Genomic DNA, 17,230 nt, shown 5'->3' with positions numbered 1-17,230 from the left:
AGAATGGATGGCTGAAACAGCTGAGGAAAAAATGGCGGCAGTCAAAGTCTGTGTAGACTCATCAATACTGCCATGTGTGTTAGTATAGGGGGGTTTATAGCAGAGGAGAAGGCACCCCAGTCAGCTTTAGAGGCGGCCTACCTGGAAGGGTGACGGAGCGGGAAATACCGAAGGAAGGTCAAAACAATCGGGTAATGATTGCTGTCACATAAGTCATTGTGGACACCCCATGGAGGGAAGAGGGCCAGGACTGCAGATGGAGAGGTCAATGGCAGAGAAAGAGCCGTGTGCCACACTAAAGTGTGTGGGAGCGCCGATGTTTAGTAGACAGAGGTCAAGCCCTGCCAGAACAGCTTCAACTATCCTGCCCAGGGCAGTAGTTGTGTGACTATCCCAAAGAGGGTTATGGGCATTAAAGTCCCCTAGAAGCAGGAAGGGAGAAGGGAGTTGTTGTTGAAGGGTGGTTAGGGTAAGGGAAGTGGGCAGCCTGTCTGGCGGGAGGTAGGGATTACAGATTGTGATTGGAGTGGCCAGATGGACCCTGACAGCAATTGCTTCCAGAGTGGTATGGAGTGGAACTCTTGTGTACCAAGGTGCAAACACCAGCAGAAGCCTGCAAGGGGCCAATTCGGTTCCAACAAAAAGCGTGGAACCCATGAAGTGTGGGTGAGTAAGAATTGACAAAATGGGTCTCCTGGAGAGCAGTGCAAGCAGCAGAGTAGATGAAAAGAAGGGGCTAGAACTCCGGGAGGTAACACAAATATCCATTGCAATTCTACTGGAGGATTCTCAAGGTGGAGTCCAAATGGGAAGCAAACGGACTGGAGCCGGTCATGCTGCTGAGTCGCCATCCGTCACCGATGAGGATTGGGTAATGTCTGTATAGGTGGGGTCAAGACTTTGTTGGTTCATTGGCTGGAGGAGGGGAAGGCGGCACCTCGGGGTACCAGAGGGGGGCTTCCCCCTTGTTCTTGTGTTTCTGCTTCTTCTCTTGTGAAAGAAGAGAAGGGCAGACTGCAGTGAGGTTGGGCACGGAATTACACCTGGAAATCTTGACGCCCACCGGCTGCAGATTGCACGATCAATGTGGAGATGCAGATCGCCTTTCAGAGGTGGCGGGAAGAGGAGTCCCGGGAGGGAGCTCCAGTACCGGCGGCTGCTGAAGAAGGGGAGCGCTTCTCTGTCGGGGGAGCAGCACCTGAAGGGGTGGGTATGGGTGCTGATGGGGAGGGGGAGTGGGAGAGTGAGGGTGAGGTGGAAGGTGTGTGGCGAATGGGGGCGGGGCTGGGAAGAGGAGGGGGTAGGAGGGAGAATGGACGTAACTGAAACAAAAGTAGAAGTTATAGGCACGAGATGGAGCCGGTCATGCTTTCGACAAGCCTCGGTTGTGGTAAGTCGATCTAAGGTCTTGTACTCTTGAATCCGTTGTTCTTTCACTTACACCGGGCATGCTGGCGAGTGTGGAGGATGCTGCGCATTACAATTTGCGTACACCGGCGGGGGAGAACAGGTACACCCCTCATGGAGGTCACTGCAGAGGGGATCGTTGGTGCAGCGGGAAGATGTGTACAAACCACAAGCATTTAAAGCATCTCTGTGGTGGAATGTAAGGTTTTACGTCACACCCTCAAAGGCCAGGATAAAGGCACCTGTATCGGTGTGATTATTTTTTAGGGCCTCACTGTACACAGCGGATAAATCGGACTCCTCGCCACTCGAGGTTTGCACGGAGCTCTTCGTCTGTTTGGAGAAGAAGATCCTGGTGGAAAATGATGCCCTATGCCTAGTTCAAAGATTGGTGGAGTGCGACGGAGACTGGAATATCACCGAGATGGTCACAAGCACGCAGGGCTACAGATTGCGCAGCAGATCATGAGCAAAGAACTGGACCGCATTTTACTCATGGATTCCACTTTGCCTTACTTACCTTCAATCGGCTCCACGAAAAACAAAGGCTTGGTCGTGGCAAAACTTTCGCCATCTGTCCAGGTACAAACCAGGTACCAAGGGAAAGGTTTCAACCCAAGCCGGGAGGGGAAGGCTGAAGGGTCAGGAGGAGGAGTGTCATGTCTTCTATCACTCTTAGTGACGGCCTCTGGGTGGCCAGGATGTTGAAGCTTTTGTCGCTTCGTGGGCAAGGCATCGACCCTAGTGCCACCCACTCTGACTAGGGGCTCGCCCCGTGGGCGCCACCCAGCCACAGCAAGGGCCATCTGGCACGGCGGCCATTGCCAGGAGCTCTGATGCCCCAAAGTGATGAGCATCGACTCCTTGACATGCACGGGGCATTAACAGCTCTGGTACTAGCGGTGTGATCCCTGTGTTGTCAGGGGGCTTAGCCAAGTGGGTCATCCCCATCACACAGACCGGCAACCGTGTTAGTGACCTAGCAGGAAGGGGGACAGCGTGCAAGGGGAAAAGGGAGGAGAGCTGCACCATGGAAACTAGGTTGGGAGTTTATCCCCAAATGGCTCACACTGAACAGAAGACGTTGGAAATGGAGACCAAACCCCAGGGGGACCAAAGATGCTGATAAGGAGGTGGAAACAGCAAACTAAACAATAGCACATACCAAAACAAAGCCCGGAGGATAGCCAAGTCGATATAAAGAAGGCCACCAAGAGGGAAAGGAGGGAGCAGGGAGAAAGGATAGGAAAGGACAGGAACAGGGAGGTAATGCAGTCTGGAAAAAGGAAGGAGACTGCAATAGCTCGGGGCCCCGTGCGCTCCACCCATGTACCCACAAATGGGACTGTGGGCCTCCTTGTTGGAGTAATGAGTTGAATAATTATTACGGTAGTAAGCAGGTTAACTGTAAACGAGTGGTGTGAATCATAACAGTGTTATGGTGCTGGTGCACGAACCTTTGAGTAAAGTCTGGCGCCGGCGGGCCAGCACTGAGGCCGCAAAGACATCAAAAGGACTGGAGCAGAAGCGCCTGAAACCGTCTGCCTTGACGCTTCGGGGCATTACAACAATGCGGCCATATAAAGTCCACCCTGCTGTCGCAGTCATTCAGTGTGGGTAGTTTTGTTCAGTGCATGCTGCAGACGTGTTCAGTGTTCCAACTTTAGTAGTGTCTAGTGGACTATTTTATAACTATATTTTATTCATTTACTTTAGTCTCTTAGTGTATTTGGGAATTAAGTTTGCAATGGATAAATTTGTTACCAAAAAGGCACACTTGGAAGTTGTTGATACTGCAATTCAGCCTCAAACAATTATTAGATCATCAGTTGCTTCATTATCTTCAGGCGAGAACTGGCTTTGGAAAAATTCCATCTTCATGAAAGTACATTTATGTGTAAAGGAGGTGTTCTGAAACTAAATTCTATCACTAACCGAAATGTGGCCTCCCAATTGAATGAACAGTTTGATAGTGATATGAAGAAAGGGTGTTTAGCTTTCGAGACAATTTTTACTACCGTGCAATTTCTATACCGACAAGGACTAGCAATTAGAGGGCACAGATATGTAAACTTTTTTTTTTTTTTTTTTTTTCGATTGGTGGAACTCCAAAACACTGACATACCCGAGTTTAAAGATTGGTTAGGGAGTTCGTGGTATAAGCGGATGTCCCACGATATTCAAAATGAGATCATTGATGTAATAGGAAGGTGTGTTGAGAAAGGCATTGGCTTCAATCAAGGAGACTGAACGTTTTTCTATAATGGTTGACGAAACAAATGATTCTTTGATTCACGAACAAGTGTCATTTTGTATTCGTACTGTCGATGATTCCTTAATCATCAACAAATTTATTGGCTTATACAAGACCCCCAACACTGAATCACAAACTCTGTTTAGTATTTTAAAAGACGTTTTTGCTTGTCTTGATTTGTCAGTGGATAACTTAAGAGGACAGTGCAATGATGGTGCCTCGAATATGAGAGATGAGTTCAAAGGACTAAAAATGTTTTGGATATACAACCAAAAGCATGTTATGTGCACTGCACTGCACTGCTCACAGTTTAGACTTGACAATTGTAAACAGTCTCCACCATCTTATGTCTATGAGGGATATTATGGCTTTAGCCAAGGACTTAATAAACACCATAAGGGAATCCAACAAAAGGATGGGACTTTTCAGAAGCATAAGCTGTGAGAGCGCCAACGACAAAGCTGGTCTACGACCCCTTTGTTCGACTATGGATTATGCGAGCTTCTAGTATCTTGAAAAGCTTTGAAGAACTTCTAGAGGTTTTTTTAAACACTTCCTGCAGAGGACAAAACAGAGGCAGGTTACAATTGTGCAGGCTACCTTGAGCTTATTTTACAATTCAAGACTTATTTCTTTTTATGTCTTTATTGCCATGCATTGAACCCAGTAGAGGATGTCAATAAAAAAAATTCAGTGCCCTCATCTAAGTGTTGCTGATCTGGAAAAAATATGTGAGGGCTTCATTTGTATATTGAGTGGGAGGCATGATAGTTTTGAACATTTCTGGGAATTGTTTTTAAAAGAAAAACCTTCACAAGTTGATGATTCTTCGCTTCCTCAGAATCAAAGTATACCAAAGAAGTATGGAAACAACGAAGCCAGCTCACTGCACACTTTCAAAACCCCAAAGGAATACTACGAGGGCAGTTCAATAAGTAATGCAACACATTTTTTTTCTGAAACAGGGGTTGTTTTATTCAGCATTGAAATACACCAGGTTATTTCCCAATCTTTTAGCTACACAACACTATTTTTCAACGTAATCTCCATTCAATGCTACGGCCTTACGCCACCTTGAAATGAGGGCCTGTTTGCCTGCACGGTACCATTCCACTGGTCGATGTCGGAGCCAACGTCGTACTGCATCAATAACTTCTTCATCATCCGCGTAGTGCCTCCCACGGATTGCGTCCTTCATTGGGCCAAACATATGGAAATCCGACGGTGCGAGATCGGGGCTGTAGGGTGCATGAGGAAGAACAGTCCACTGAAGTTTTGTGAGCTCCTCTCTGGTGCGAAGACTTGTGTGAGGTCTTGCGTTGTCACGAAGAAGGAGAAGTTCGTTCAGATTTTTGTGCCTACGAACATGCTGAAGTCGTTTCTTCAATTTCTGAAGAGTAGCACAATACACTTCAGAGTTGATCATTTGACCATGGGGAAGGACATCGAACAGAATAACCTCTTCAGCGTCCCAGAAGACTTTACCGGCTGAGGGTATGGCTTTAAACTTTTTCTTGGTAGGGGAGTGGGTGTGGCGCCACTCCATTGATTGCCGTTTTGTTTCAGGTTCGAAGTGATGAACCCATGTTTCATCGCCTGTAACAATCTTTGACAAGAAGTTGTCACCCTCAGCCACATGACGAGCAAGCAATTCCGCACAGATGGTTCTCCTTTGCTCTTTATGGTGTTCGGTTAGACAACGAGGGACCCAGCGGGAACAAACCTTTGAATATCCCAACTGGTGAACAATTGTGACAGCACTACCAACAGAGATGTCAAGTTGAGCACTGAGTTGTTTGATGGTGATCCGTCGATCATCTCAAACGAGTGTGTTCGCACGCTCCGCCATTGCAGGAGTCACAGCTGTGCACGGTCGGCCCGCACGCGGGAGATCAGACAGTCTTGCTTGACCTTGCGGCGATGATGACACACGCTTTGCCCAACGACTCACCGTGCTTTTGTCCACGGCCAGATCACCGTAGACATTCTGCAAGCGCCTATGAATATCTGAGATGCCCTAGTTTTCCGCCAAAAGAAACTCTATCACTGCCCGTTGTTTGCAACGCACATCCGTTACAGACGCCACTTTAACAGCTCCGTACAGTGCTGCCACCTGTCGGAAGTCAATGAAACTATACGAGACGAAGCGGGAATGTTTGAAAATATTCCACAAGAAATTTCCGGTTTTTTTCAACCAAAATTGGCCGAGAAAAAAAATGTGTTGCATTACTTATTGAACTGCCCTCGTACAAAGCTATTTACATTGAAGTTTGTGAAACAGTGCAGTCTTCCATCACTGAGCGGTTTGCTTCAACTGAAACTCGCGCAGGTCATTGCAGTTGAACAAGAGCACTTGCTTTTAGTAAACAGAGGCGAAAAAAATTTGGAAAAATCAACTGCATTTTTCAAAAATGACCTAGACATTTTGAGACTGCAGCTACACTTGAATATGTTAGCCAATATCGCTAATAAAAAAAACTGGTCTTAAAAAACATGTGTGATGTAAGAAAGTACTTTACACAAGAGTCTGCAGTTGGAGAAATGTTATGTGAAGTAGTGAAGTGCATGAAGCTTCTCCAAGTAGTTCCAATCATGGATACAGCAGAATGGCCCTTTGACGTCTGAAGTCATATCTCCGATCAGTAATGGGACAGAAGCAATTGAACAACTTGGCTGTTCTACATGCCCACCGAGATGTTTTGGATGAATTGGATCATCAATGACTTCATATTCAGTAATACAGTCAGGCGGTTGACATTTGCACCTTTCTAAAGATACTGTAACCCTAATAATGGCATTTAGAGCAATATTAAATATCTTTATTAAATAGAGAGTTAAATACATACATAATACTAAATTTTCAGTTTCAAAATATTAGTACTAGCTTAGTACTGTAGTACTGTATTAGTTATTTTCAAATACTTAAATATTTTTAGGGTGTAGGACCCAATTATAACCTGCTATTTACATACTTTTTGACTGAAAGTATTAGGCCTACGGTATTAACTTTATTGACTGTATTAAAGCATTAACTTTGAGATATTGTTTTTATTTAATGAACCCTGAGCCTTATTGAAAGTAATCTTAAATTAGCTATTTCACTTATTAATCAAAGTGCTATTACTGTACAAGAGCAATATTTTATGTTTTATTCTTGTAATGATAAGTTTAGGATTTATTTAAATATAATTTCAGTCTTTGCAGAGCTCTGTATTCACTGCTCTGTAATAGTCTATAAGCATGATCATTACTGTAAATTAAATTAGCTTTTTACGAAAATATCATGCGAGGTTTTTTTTTCCAAAGCCAAAAAATGTGTCTGGTGTGTCAAGTTTCCCGGAGTGTAGAGTTATCGAGAGTCCAATTTTCAGGGTTCTGATGTTGATTATATATCTAAAAGTCTTAAAAAATTTAAAACTCACTATTTTTCATCTAAAACTTAGAAAATTTCCCCACAGCAATTATTGACATTTGTTCAATTACCCGAAAGTTCCTAAATGCAATGTAACATATACCGTACAGTTAAAAGGAAGTCACGCTTGATCAAGGTCCGCGTCACCTTCCATTTTTAACCAGACATAACGTCTGAGACAAGAAAGAAATAATAATAATAATAATAATGGCAAGTCCAGATAAAACCACAGTTCGGTTTTATAAAGAGTAATCATTGATGTTTGCCCCGTAGTGTGCATTTATCTTTAATCTTCATAATAGACTAATGGAGGGCACATTGTGTCAAAGCAAACACCGAGAATTCTTTTGCGTATAATATGACTTAGATTTTATTGTATAAAGTTGAATCATGACTACTTTGAGGACCAGAAAATCTTGATTTAAGTCTGAACTTATCTATACCGTATTAATATTATTTGACATCTTATTTGTGCAAAGTATTTGTTCCCGCTGGTAAACTCTGAAAATAAATGGAAGAAGCAGACATTATTATGGAAAAGAAACTTTCATATTATGAGCGTTTCTCACACTTTAGTCTCTAATCAGAGAAAGGTATAATTAGAAGTAGTGTTTAGCCATATGAGATTTTCAAACTAAGTGAAATGTGCACTCCACTGTTCACAGAGTTCATATTTCTCAGAGCTTTCATTTGATATTTTAATTACATTTGATAAAATCTGGTACACCTATACTTGATATTATTCACTGTATCAATCCAGCTTTTAATAAAATATGGTAAATATGACACATTTTAATACAATTTTTTGCGAGGTATTTAATGAAAAGTCTGTAGCCAAAATATGTACATAGTACAACTCTACTTGCTTGCTGTGGCCTGTCCATTGAAAAGGCAGGTAGTGTCTAATGCACTTTTTATGGCAATGGTCTGGAACAGTACAAATTTATACTGAGCTTAAGGTAGAAGCTGCCAGTGTAATTTTCCCAAGTACTTACATTTTCTGCATTTTAACTACCAAAGTAGAAAGCTAGACCAAAAATCAGGAATTTTACTGATAAGTGATCATTTTTATGGTGGTGTTTAGTACAAAATATTACTTGCTCGGACTGGCAATTTTATAATATGGTACGCCGATTTTCAGGATGAAATATGACATTCCTCAATTGACTAGCCCCCTGGCACAGTTCTACATGATTCTGTTATATTCACGTGATTAACAGGTTGATTGCTGCATGCTCTAGTGATGTATGTTTCACCACTAGGCCAGGTGCGCAGTGTTATTTGTGTGGCTCTGCTGTGGCCACTGGCACTCACATGGTAGTCAACATGTTAAGGATAAACATTTAAAAAGTGCCCTAATCAGATCTTAATGTGAAATTTAATGGCTTAGCTGTGTGAATTTTGATTTTCAGTAATGGGGAGTAGCATTGAATTGTGTTGGAAATCAAAAGGATTATTGTAATAATTACATCTGTCTACCCCAGAACAGAGTCATTTATTTTTGTATGACCACCCTAACATACAGACAAGGTATTTGCTAGTGAGTAGACAGATCCTCCTTGAGGAGGAGGAATAGCTCTGTTGCAGTCAGTATTCACGTGCAGTCCACACTCCTGCATCAGGTTTATTTAAATCTGAGTGCAGTAACATATTACATTCCTTCCACTGAGCTAGGTGACACAGAAGTTTGCACATTAGAATCATTTTTGAGCAGTGGTTCAAATCCATAACCAGCTATTAAGATTTGGGTTTCATTTTAATCACAGCCTTTTTCCCTTTTTCCTACATTATATGGGTTAGTGCTCCATCCTTGCTATCTTGTCACATATGGAACATTCACTTCTTTAAGTTAATAGTTCCTTAGTTTTAATTTTGCACTTAAACCTGTTTTAGTGTTAAGAGATATATCCTAAAACATCATAAAAGTTATGAAACTCTAAATGAATATGTAGCATTTTTAATGAGGAGCAGATGTCACATTTCTCATACACTTCTTTCCTACATTTCTTGTATACATATTTTGCAAGGGGTATTGCGTATGAAGAGTAACACACTACTTTTGAGAAAACTGCAGAATTTCCTGGACACTTCTAGTACTGATACCTCTACATTAAAATTTTATACATAAAAGACTTTAAAATATCCAGTTTTTATGTCCAAATTATTTATCAAGTGAATGTTTTACGTAAATGAAAAAGAACAGGTATAGAAACATTCTGCAAATCAAAGTGATTCATACACCTGAAATAGAACATATTAAACACTTCTCCCCAACAAACTTGGACCCTGAGAAAGAACGCCCTTTAAAATATTGGAAAATCTCCGTTGATTTAGAAAAGAGCAATAATTTATGGAAATCTGCGGCAAAACAAAAACAGTTGTGAAATTTATATGTCCGACTATGCATATTCCTGGCCGCGGCACTAGTGTGCCCTCATGGCAAAGTGTTTAAGCCTACAGAATGTTCACTCCAGTTTAATACGAATGTGATTTTCTATCAGAAAGCAGCTTCATTCAATGTGGTTTGACAATGTTGCTTCATCATACCATGAAGTCGCAGTCTTACGTTAAACGGACACAAACAACACAGGCAGCCATTTTTGACAATGGTTGATTTTTGAGTTGATATTCAGTGCCAGTTCTGTTCAATAGTGTCGTATCTCTATTTTCTGCCCCGATCTGCCGAATCTTCCGCCATCATTCAGCCATATTTGATAAAAAGACACGTTCCCTGTATACATGATAAGAACTTGTTAGATATTAGTCCTCATTCTCCTGAATCCATGAAATAGTTGAGCATTGCAAAATTGCTTCTTTGATATGTTGTAATTTTGACCGCTGTAGAAGGCGCAGCAGCCATAAAACTGGGGAGACTATATTCAGAAACTGGAATAATAGATTGTAGGACTTGATGATAAAGTGTATGTTGACCCTTTCCATTTAAAGGAAAAAGTTACGCATGGCGTCCCTCGCTACTAGCTCCTCACCGCTCGGCAGCGAGAACTGGTACGGAGGACCGTGGGTTCCTTCGACACCCTGTGCAGCGCCGTTCGGTTGTTGTCGGCTGCGGTCGGCTAACGCGCTGTACGCTCTCGGCGAAAAAGTATGTCAGGCCGGTCTATCCTCAGTTCGCAGTCAAGAGCCGGGTGGCGGGTTTGACCTACTGACATCGCTGTGCTGCAGCAGTGAGAGTGCTTTACTTGGCCACCTGCTCCGTGGTGTACGGTGTATTGTGTGGCTTAGTCTTGCCGTGGCATTGTGCGCGGACCTGTGAAGAGCGCACTTTCGCGTGACCTGACGGCTGCTCTTTTGAGTCCATGCAGGAATTCATACTTGTATGATGGTTGTATAGCTGTCTTTTGGTTCGCTTAAGATTCGCTTAGTGGCACCAGCTCTTACAGTGTGCTTGGCAGACTGCGCTGTTTTACATTTTGCGGACAGTTACCTGCGCAATTTTGTATCTTTTTTTCTGCCTCCCTTGGTCAGACTAACTCTGCGACTTTTCTATATAGGCATTCTTATAAACGTATCACTAAAATCCGTGAAAGCCCGATACTAATCTGGAGCGCTTACTATTGCTAGAAAATTTGACAACCTGTTTCGTTGGTGTTGCAGATAAATTGCTCGGTGACAGCCCTACCGTGGTTATTGTTGGTTCTTCAACCTCGTTTAGAGCACAGGATACAGATCAGTAAACTCGATTGATATGGGTTTTATTGCACCCTTGTTGTGACTTGAATCACGCTGCTACATTGCTTCCTATCTTAAAACATTTGACAGGCATATACAGCACGATTCGTATATAAAGTGTGGAATTCCGCATCGTTTCATATCTGTGGCGAACCGTAGTATTTCTACTTGCATTGTAGGTGATTTAAGTCATTTGCAGTTCGACGAACAATGACAATTTTGTTGATTTCATTAGTAGGGATATTAACCCAGTGAAATTTTCACGGCGAGGTATTCGCCCTTTCAGAGTAAGATAAGAGTCTGGCTCGCATCAAAGAAAAGATATGTCCCTGTTGCAAATGATACACTTCATTGTTTAACAGCGCAAGGGTATAATATAATAATTACGTGAGGACGTTACGGATATGAAAGTCAATCGATATTATTGAAAACCGTTTCAGTACACTAATGGGCGGAGGAATAATCGTAATATTGTGTAGCCTATCTGTTCAGTATGCATAGACGGCTGCGTCTTTCAGAATTGTTTATTTATGTATGTTATTGCGTACCACATTCGCGTAAAATAACTATGAAGTTGAGTCTTAACAAACCTTGGGCAGAGATTTCACATCTGACTTTTCGTACGTAGCAGTTGAAACGAAGGAAAAAATGAGTTACGGATATGATAACAATTTGCTAGCGAGACGTTGCATACGTCACTATCTTTAAGTGCACTGATATTTTTCAGTAACCCGTAATTTTTGGTACAAACACTATAACTCAGTCAAATTACATAGCCAAACTTTATGAACATTCGACCTTGCTTTTAGCTGCCTTGCCATGCTACTTTAGCACATCATAGAGCGATATTTTAGAGCGCCGAAATGTTTAGTGTTTTCACTTGGTAATGTTAATAAAAATCAACATTTCTGTGTGATCCGATATACCATCTTCCGCGAAAGCATACAAACCAGCAGGTGTATATTTACATTTTTAAAGTCACCGTCGCATTTTATGGTGGCAGAAGTGTACACTGCCGTACAGGTGTCGTCTGACGTCACTAACATGGCGGTCGACTGCCAAGTTTCCGCCCCCTTTGGACTTCGCGTGCAATTCTCACGAGGCCATCACGAGGGCTCGCGATTGGAGAAAGGGATAATGAATCTAGAAATAGAAAGGGAACTACGTGACGTATTTTGGTCTTACATGTCGATTTCGCAGCATATCGCTTCATATCTCGTCTGTTCCAAATCCCTATCATGATATGTAAACACAAAATTTCTATGCGAAGCACACTTTAAGGGTACTAGTCGCAACACTGTTTCGGATTGACATTGTTCTAGATGTATCTGAAAATTGTCATTGCTAGCGTAACCAATGTAGCTGTCTGCTATTACTTGCAAGGTTGATAGTTTCTTTCCTTGTGAAATTTATGACCAGAAGTTTTAAACTTTTGTGAAATTTGCACATTAATGTTAACTTTGTGCATTTTACAATATGTATCAACCACACTCATCCTTAAAAGACTGAAATGGCATATTTAAGCAGGTTGCTCCAATACTAAAATTTTCTCATTCGTTAGCTGGTAGCGATGAAACTAGGTAACATTTGTCTAGTTTCGAAAAATCCTTAGTTTTCTGTCATGGTATAAAACTTTTGACTCCAGGACGACGACACTTTGTCACCAGACTTTCTTACTCTAGCGCTTTTCCTAGAGACAACTCTAAAGCTATTCATCGTGTTAATCTTTACCATATTGCGCTAATAGATGAAATTCAAATCGTGGAGCTCTGAAGTATGATTATTTGAGACTGGTTTTACTGCATTCTGTTGAACCTGCCGTCACTTCGTCAAAACCACTTTTCTCCTCCTGCCATCCATGCACGTAGCTTGTGAGGATAGGCAAACTTTAAAATAAAATACACGGAGACACCATCGACACAACATGTAGGTAGGAACAAGGGATATGGTAGCAGCCTATTGCACAATGTTCTCCAATGGCTTATTTGGATTTAACTGTTTATGGCATGTGTTATTTTAATTTTTAACTAACTGGCATACTGTATTTTCCTTTGACATATGAACTCTGAGGATTGTCTCCAAATAATTCAGTTTGTCGGTCAGAAGGTCGTTTTAATTCAGTGGGTTTGTACAATTCATGGGAGAGAATTACATTTTCCGGTTCAGCCATAATATAGACCTACGCGGTTTGAAATATTGCCCAACGGAAGAGAAACCGCCGTAGCATTATGCAGCATTTTTTATGTTTTTTTTACTTAGCCTACGGTAGACTGTAGTACATGGAAAGAATGCAGATGACAAGATCTCTATGGAAACATTAAATCGGAGGGACGTCTTTCAGTGCGTTTTACATTTCACTGCCAATACTAGGGCATTAATGAGATTGCAAGCAAGTTCTGTGTGTTGCATAGAAGAAACTACTGAAATGCTTTTTTCTTGTGAATCATTTTACGACAGTCCACGTGATTAAGGTGCACGCGAATTGGTAGGCTTAGTTACTCTGTTGTTGAAAAAGGGTGGAGCAGCCAAACATTGTTGTACCATGTCAAACGATTGAGCTACATTAATTATAATGAATGTATTCACAGTTAAGCGTCAGTTTCCTCATTAAATTGATGTTTCGTTCTTTGGAACCTCTTGTAAAGATTTTTATTCCGTAATTCTAGGAGAACGTAATGCAGCACGTTGATACATGACGCTAAGCCTCTTCAGTCTTAAGTGGTTTGTTGTCCTCCCTTTTCTGTCTCCGGGATCAAATAGAAGCCAAAGGTTCTAGCTGAAATGTGCTCACCGTTTCTCGCCGCTTTTGTGAGTGCTGTTGTGGGACGACCGGAGCGTGGTTCATTTCCCCCGACATACTTCAAAATAAATTTGTACTCTCCACCATGGGAAAGAAGACGCGCTCCTGGAGCGCATACCGGATAATAATGGGTGCAGCTTAGTTTCATGTCGTCTTCGTAATATTTCAGAATCGTACAATGAAAATTACCTCACAGTGAAGTTCGTATCCGAATGTAACTTTCTTTCTTCGCCTTGATCATCGTTGACAGTAGTATGGTCGTCCCAAGTACAAATGCGAAGTATGATGCGTATTACAAATTTCTTGCTAGATGGATTTGATTATAGGACCCTAACGAGCAAACTGCCTTCTCAGCAGTAGTATGCTACGTTCCAAGATTTTTGCTTTTGGATAGTTGTCTACATTGTAGTAAAGTACACACAATCTGAATCACGATTTCTGTGCCAGAGTCCTGGTATGTGCTTGATGTAGCTACAGAATCCATGTTAGCTATTGGATTTTGTACAAGTGAGTGGTTAAGGGGTTTTAACTGTAGCCAAACTGCCTCCAACATGTCTTGTGCTCAAACCAGTTGCTTGTACATAAGTCGGCCTTAATGGCTGTAGCAGGTTCGTTCTTGAGCCACATGAGAATATCAGTTTTTTTTATAATTTTTATCCGATCATTCGGAGTTCTCGTTCTCATTACCTCTTCAGCAGAGAAAAGAAGCAATCTAAAACATTAAGCACTGATGTTCCATTTCCAAGAGGCTCTAGTGGGCTGCTTGACTACCGTTTCATTGCATATCGTACAAATGAGTAGGGGAAATCGATTTAGTGTCTTAAGTTACATTCATGCTTTTTATGGACTTTTTCACTGTTCCATTTGATCGAGAGCAGTTATATGCAAAAGTATTAGTTAATTTGATAGAACGAAAACGACGTACTTCTGTTTAGACTATAAAAAACTTGTGGTTTGTGGCTGATATATTGCGCATAAACCATGTATTTTTTAAAAAAATAAATTACTTTTCAGTAGATGGCAGTTTTTCGCCAGTTTAAATGACAGTAAACAGCAGCACCTACCTCGTGTATATAGCCGATTTTCCTTAGTCATGGTTACTGTATAAAAATTGTTATATTGCGGAAGAACATGTATCTGAGGGATGGCTTAAGGTCACATTTTTAATGCTCGATCGTAGGTGCCTTCCTATGTTTTCAGGAGAAATCTCTTAAGACTTGGGTATACTGATACAAATGATGCATTAAAAAAATTGTGCCGTGTTCGTTTGCAGTCAGATTGAAATTTCCGTATACATATGAAATCACAATGACAGTGGCGAAACTTGAAAAGAAGCGTTTGGGGTGTGGAGTTATATGAGCGCCCTAAAGTGAGTAGACTCGTAAGATGAGAAAATAGGTTATTAGCGGAATCGACCAGGTAAGGAATATGTGGAAAGCACTGACCATAACTGACGAAATGAAAGACATCAAGAAATACCTTCCAGGCAGCACACAGGGAGCAAAACCTGTAGGTTAAGACATTAGTATGTATACAAACAACGTACTCTTATTATTGCTTGGACAAGTGCTAGTCTGAGATGAAGTTGGCACTGGACAGGAAGTCGTGAGGGGTCGCCCCAAACCAGGTCAAAAGACAGAGCAAAAAAGTTAGCGCGTACATTTATTTTGGTCTGTCACTTTTGAATTAGATCCTTAAAAATCCCCCATTTCATATGCTACGACCTGGCACACTTTAGGACTGCGAAAGACACTCGCATTGAAATTTATAACAAGGAACGCCAGCCTTTCATTTGCTCCCCACCTCCTTTACCCAGCCAAAACTCTCATATCTGATGAGAATTTCAGTTTGTTTTAATGTTCCTTTCCGTTACATGTACGCTAAACAGATGTTAAGCAGTGCAGTGTAAAAAAAGAGTAGCAGACAGTTACGTTGGTGTGCTTTTTACGTAAGATGGGGCTCGTTTTGTAAATTGCGTGCGGGGATGCGCAGCGGTCGGGCTCCGTTGGCCGTGGCGCCGTCTTGGAAGGTCACGATACCGGAACAGCAGTCAGGCCGCACGCCACCATGCTCAAGAAGGAAAAGCCTATGATGTCCGTCGCCGCTATCATACAGGGCGCGCAGACGCAGCACTGGACCAGAGGTAAATCCACGCTTACACGCTGTTATTAGATAACATGTTACATCTCCTCAAGCTCATTGTCGAGGGAAGTTTCTCAAGACACTGACACTCATTTGGGAACATCGGGGTTAAAATCGCTGCCTGATCATACAGGTGTAGATTTTATGTGGTTTCCCAATGTATTAAATGCCGAGATATTTCATTGTAAATGAGACATCCTTCTGAATTTGAGCTCCTGAATTGGAGCTCGTTCTCGTGCTTCAGTAACCACGTAGTAAACAGAACGTAGACCCTAATACGCCCGAATTTCATAAAGTCGTAACACCAATAGTACCTCTAATCAGCGCCGATGCCTATCGTTTGTCTTGTCCCGTCGTTGTGTGCCACCTACTAATTGACTTCTATGCCAAAGCTGTGGTTCACTTTCGTAGGTGTTTGTGTGGCAGTCGCTTAACCTCCTCTAATAGACTCAAGGCAGCCGCTGAGTTTGCGTTGTCTACACCGGCAGCGGAGCAGGACACCATCCGCAGTTTCACGTCCCTATATTTCATGAGACAGTCAGGATATTCGCGTACAATCTGGTGACAAGAAACTAACACCGATATCTCTCGTCGTCTTCCCCGCTAATATTGCTGAGGAACAATTCACCCTCCTTTTAGGAATGGAACTGAATACTATGAGGCTAACAGTTGTAGTCATACTTTAAGGATGAGTGTAATAAGAGATCCATGCCACCCTCAAAGTTCTGTTGTTCTACGTGTACTATACTGGCATTTTTTTTGTTTTTTGCTTTGCGTAATTCGCAAACTTCGCGGTATGCGAAGCTACGGCAGAATTGAATAAAAGGTTCTGTCCTTTCGATTGGAAGTTGTAAGAGACACTAAGCGAAGTTAAGAAGCATATATTTTTATCGTTATGTACTATTACCGATTATAATTAAGAACAATTGACAAACAGTGACAACGAATTAAGCTTTCGGAGTAGAGAAGAAACATGTGGTACATCATTGCACTCCTTCGACATGAGAAGCATCTCTCTCTGTGTGTGTGTGTGTGTGTGTGTGTGTGTGTGTGAGAGAGAGAGAGAGAGAGAGAGAGAGAGAGAGAGAGAGAGAGAGAGAGCGCTGCTGCACACGTGTTTTTTCTTTCGCTCATCAAGCAAATATTGTTTGCTGAATAGCGATTGCTCTTGGTTCATTCGCGGTTGCATGCGATCTCGACACAGCACTTAAGGACGACATTCCTTTTGAAAGACGCTTACATAGCGGCTGTTGTGGACAGCTCTAGTATTCTCAGTAGTCAACAGATGATGCAGTATTTTCAGTATTCCGCCCGCGTTAATAGCTGCGCTAACTACTCTAGAAATAGAACTAGATAGTTTTTAGAATGCGGAGTTTTACACGACCTGTTACGTCAGCACTTTTTTCACACGACCGTGATATATATATATATATACACGAGTGCCGCAAAAAAGAATTTTTTTCACTCATCATGTGCATCGCTTCTTTGGAAAGAGTTTTGACGTGCGTCTCCAAGTAAGTCATCA

General features: G+C 41.9%; 1 protein-coding gene across 4 annotated transcripts in view; it reads left to right on the top strand.

The window, feature by feature from the left end:
- LOC124616698 (retinoic acid receptor RXR) overlaps positions 1-17,230 on the top strand; it is a 141,615-nt gene that overhangs the window by 20,215 nt on the left and 104,170 nt on the right. For 2 of the 4 annotated variants that reach the window (XM_047145039.1, XM_047145037.1), the window contains exons 1-2: positions 10,212-10,408; positions 15,556-15,706. The exons of 1 other annotated variant lie outside the window; for it this stretch is intronic. In XM_047145039.1, coding sequence (XP_047000995.1) covers positions 10,391-10,408; positions 15,556-15,706 — 169 coding nt within the window. In that variant the 5' untranslated portion in view covers positions 10,212-10,390. Of the gene's footprint in view, positions 1-10,211; positions 10,417-15,555; positions 15,707-17,230 lie in introns of those variants that run through there. One more of the 4 variants, XM_047145038.1, reaches the window with a different exon arrangement.

This window comes from Schistocerca americana, chromosome 5 (assembly GCF_021461395.2).
Source record: "Schistocerca americana isolate TAMUIC-IGC-003095 chromosome 5, iqSchAmer2.1, whole genome shotgun sequence".
NCBI classification, from domain to species: Eukaryota; Metazoa; Arthropoda; class Insecta; order Orthoptera; family Acrididae; genus Schistocerca; species Schistocerca americana.
Note: the sequence above shows the minus strand (reverse complement) of the source record. Positions and strands in the feature narration are given on the sequence as shown.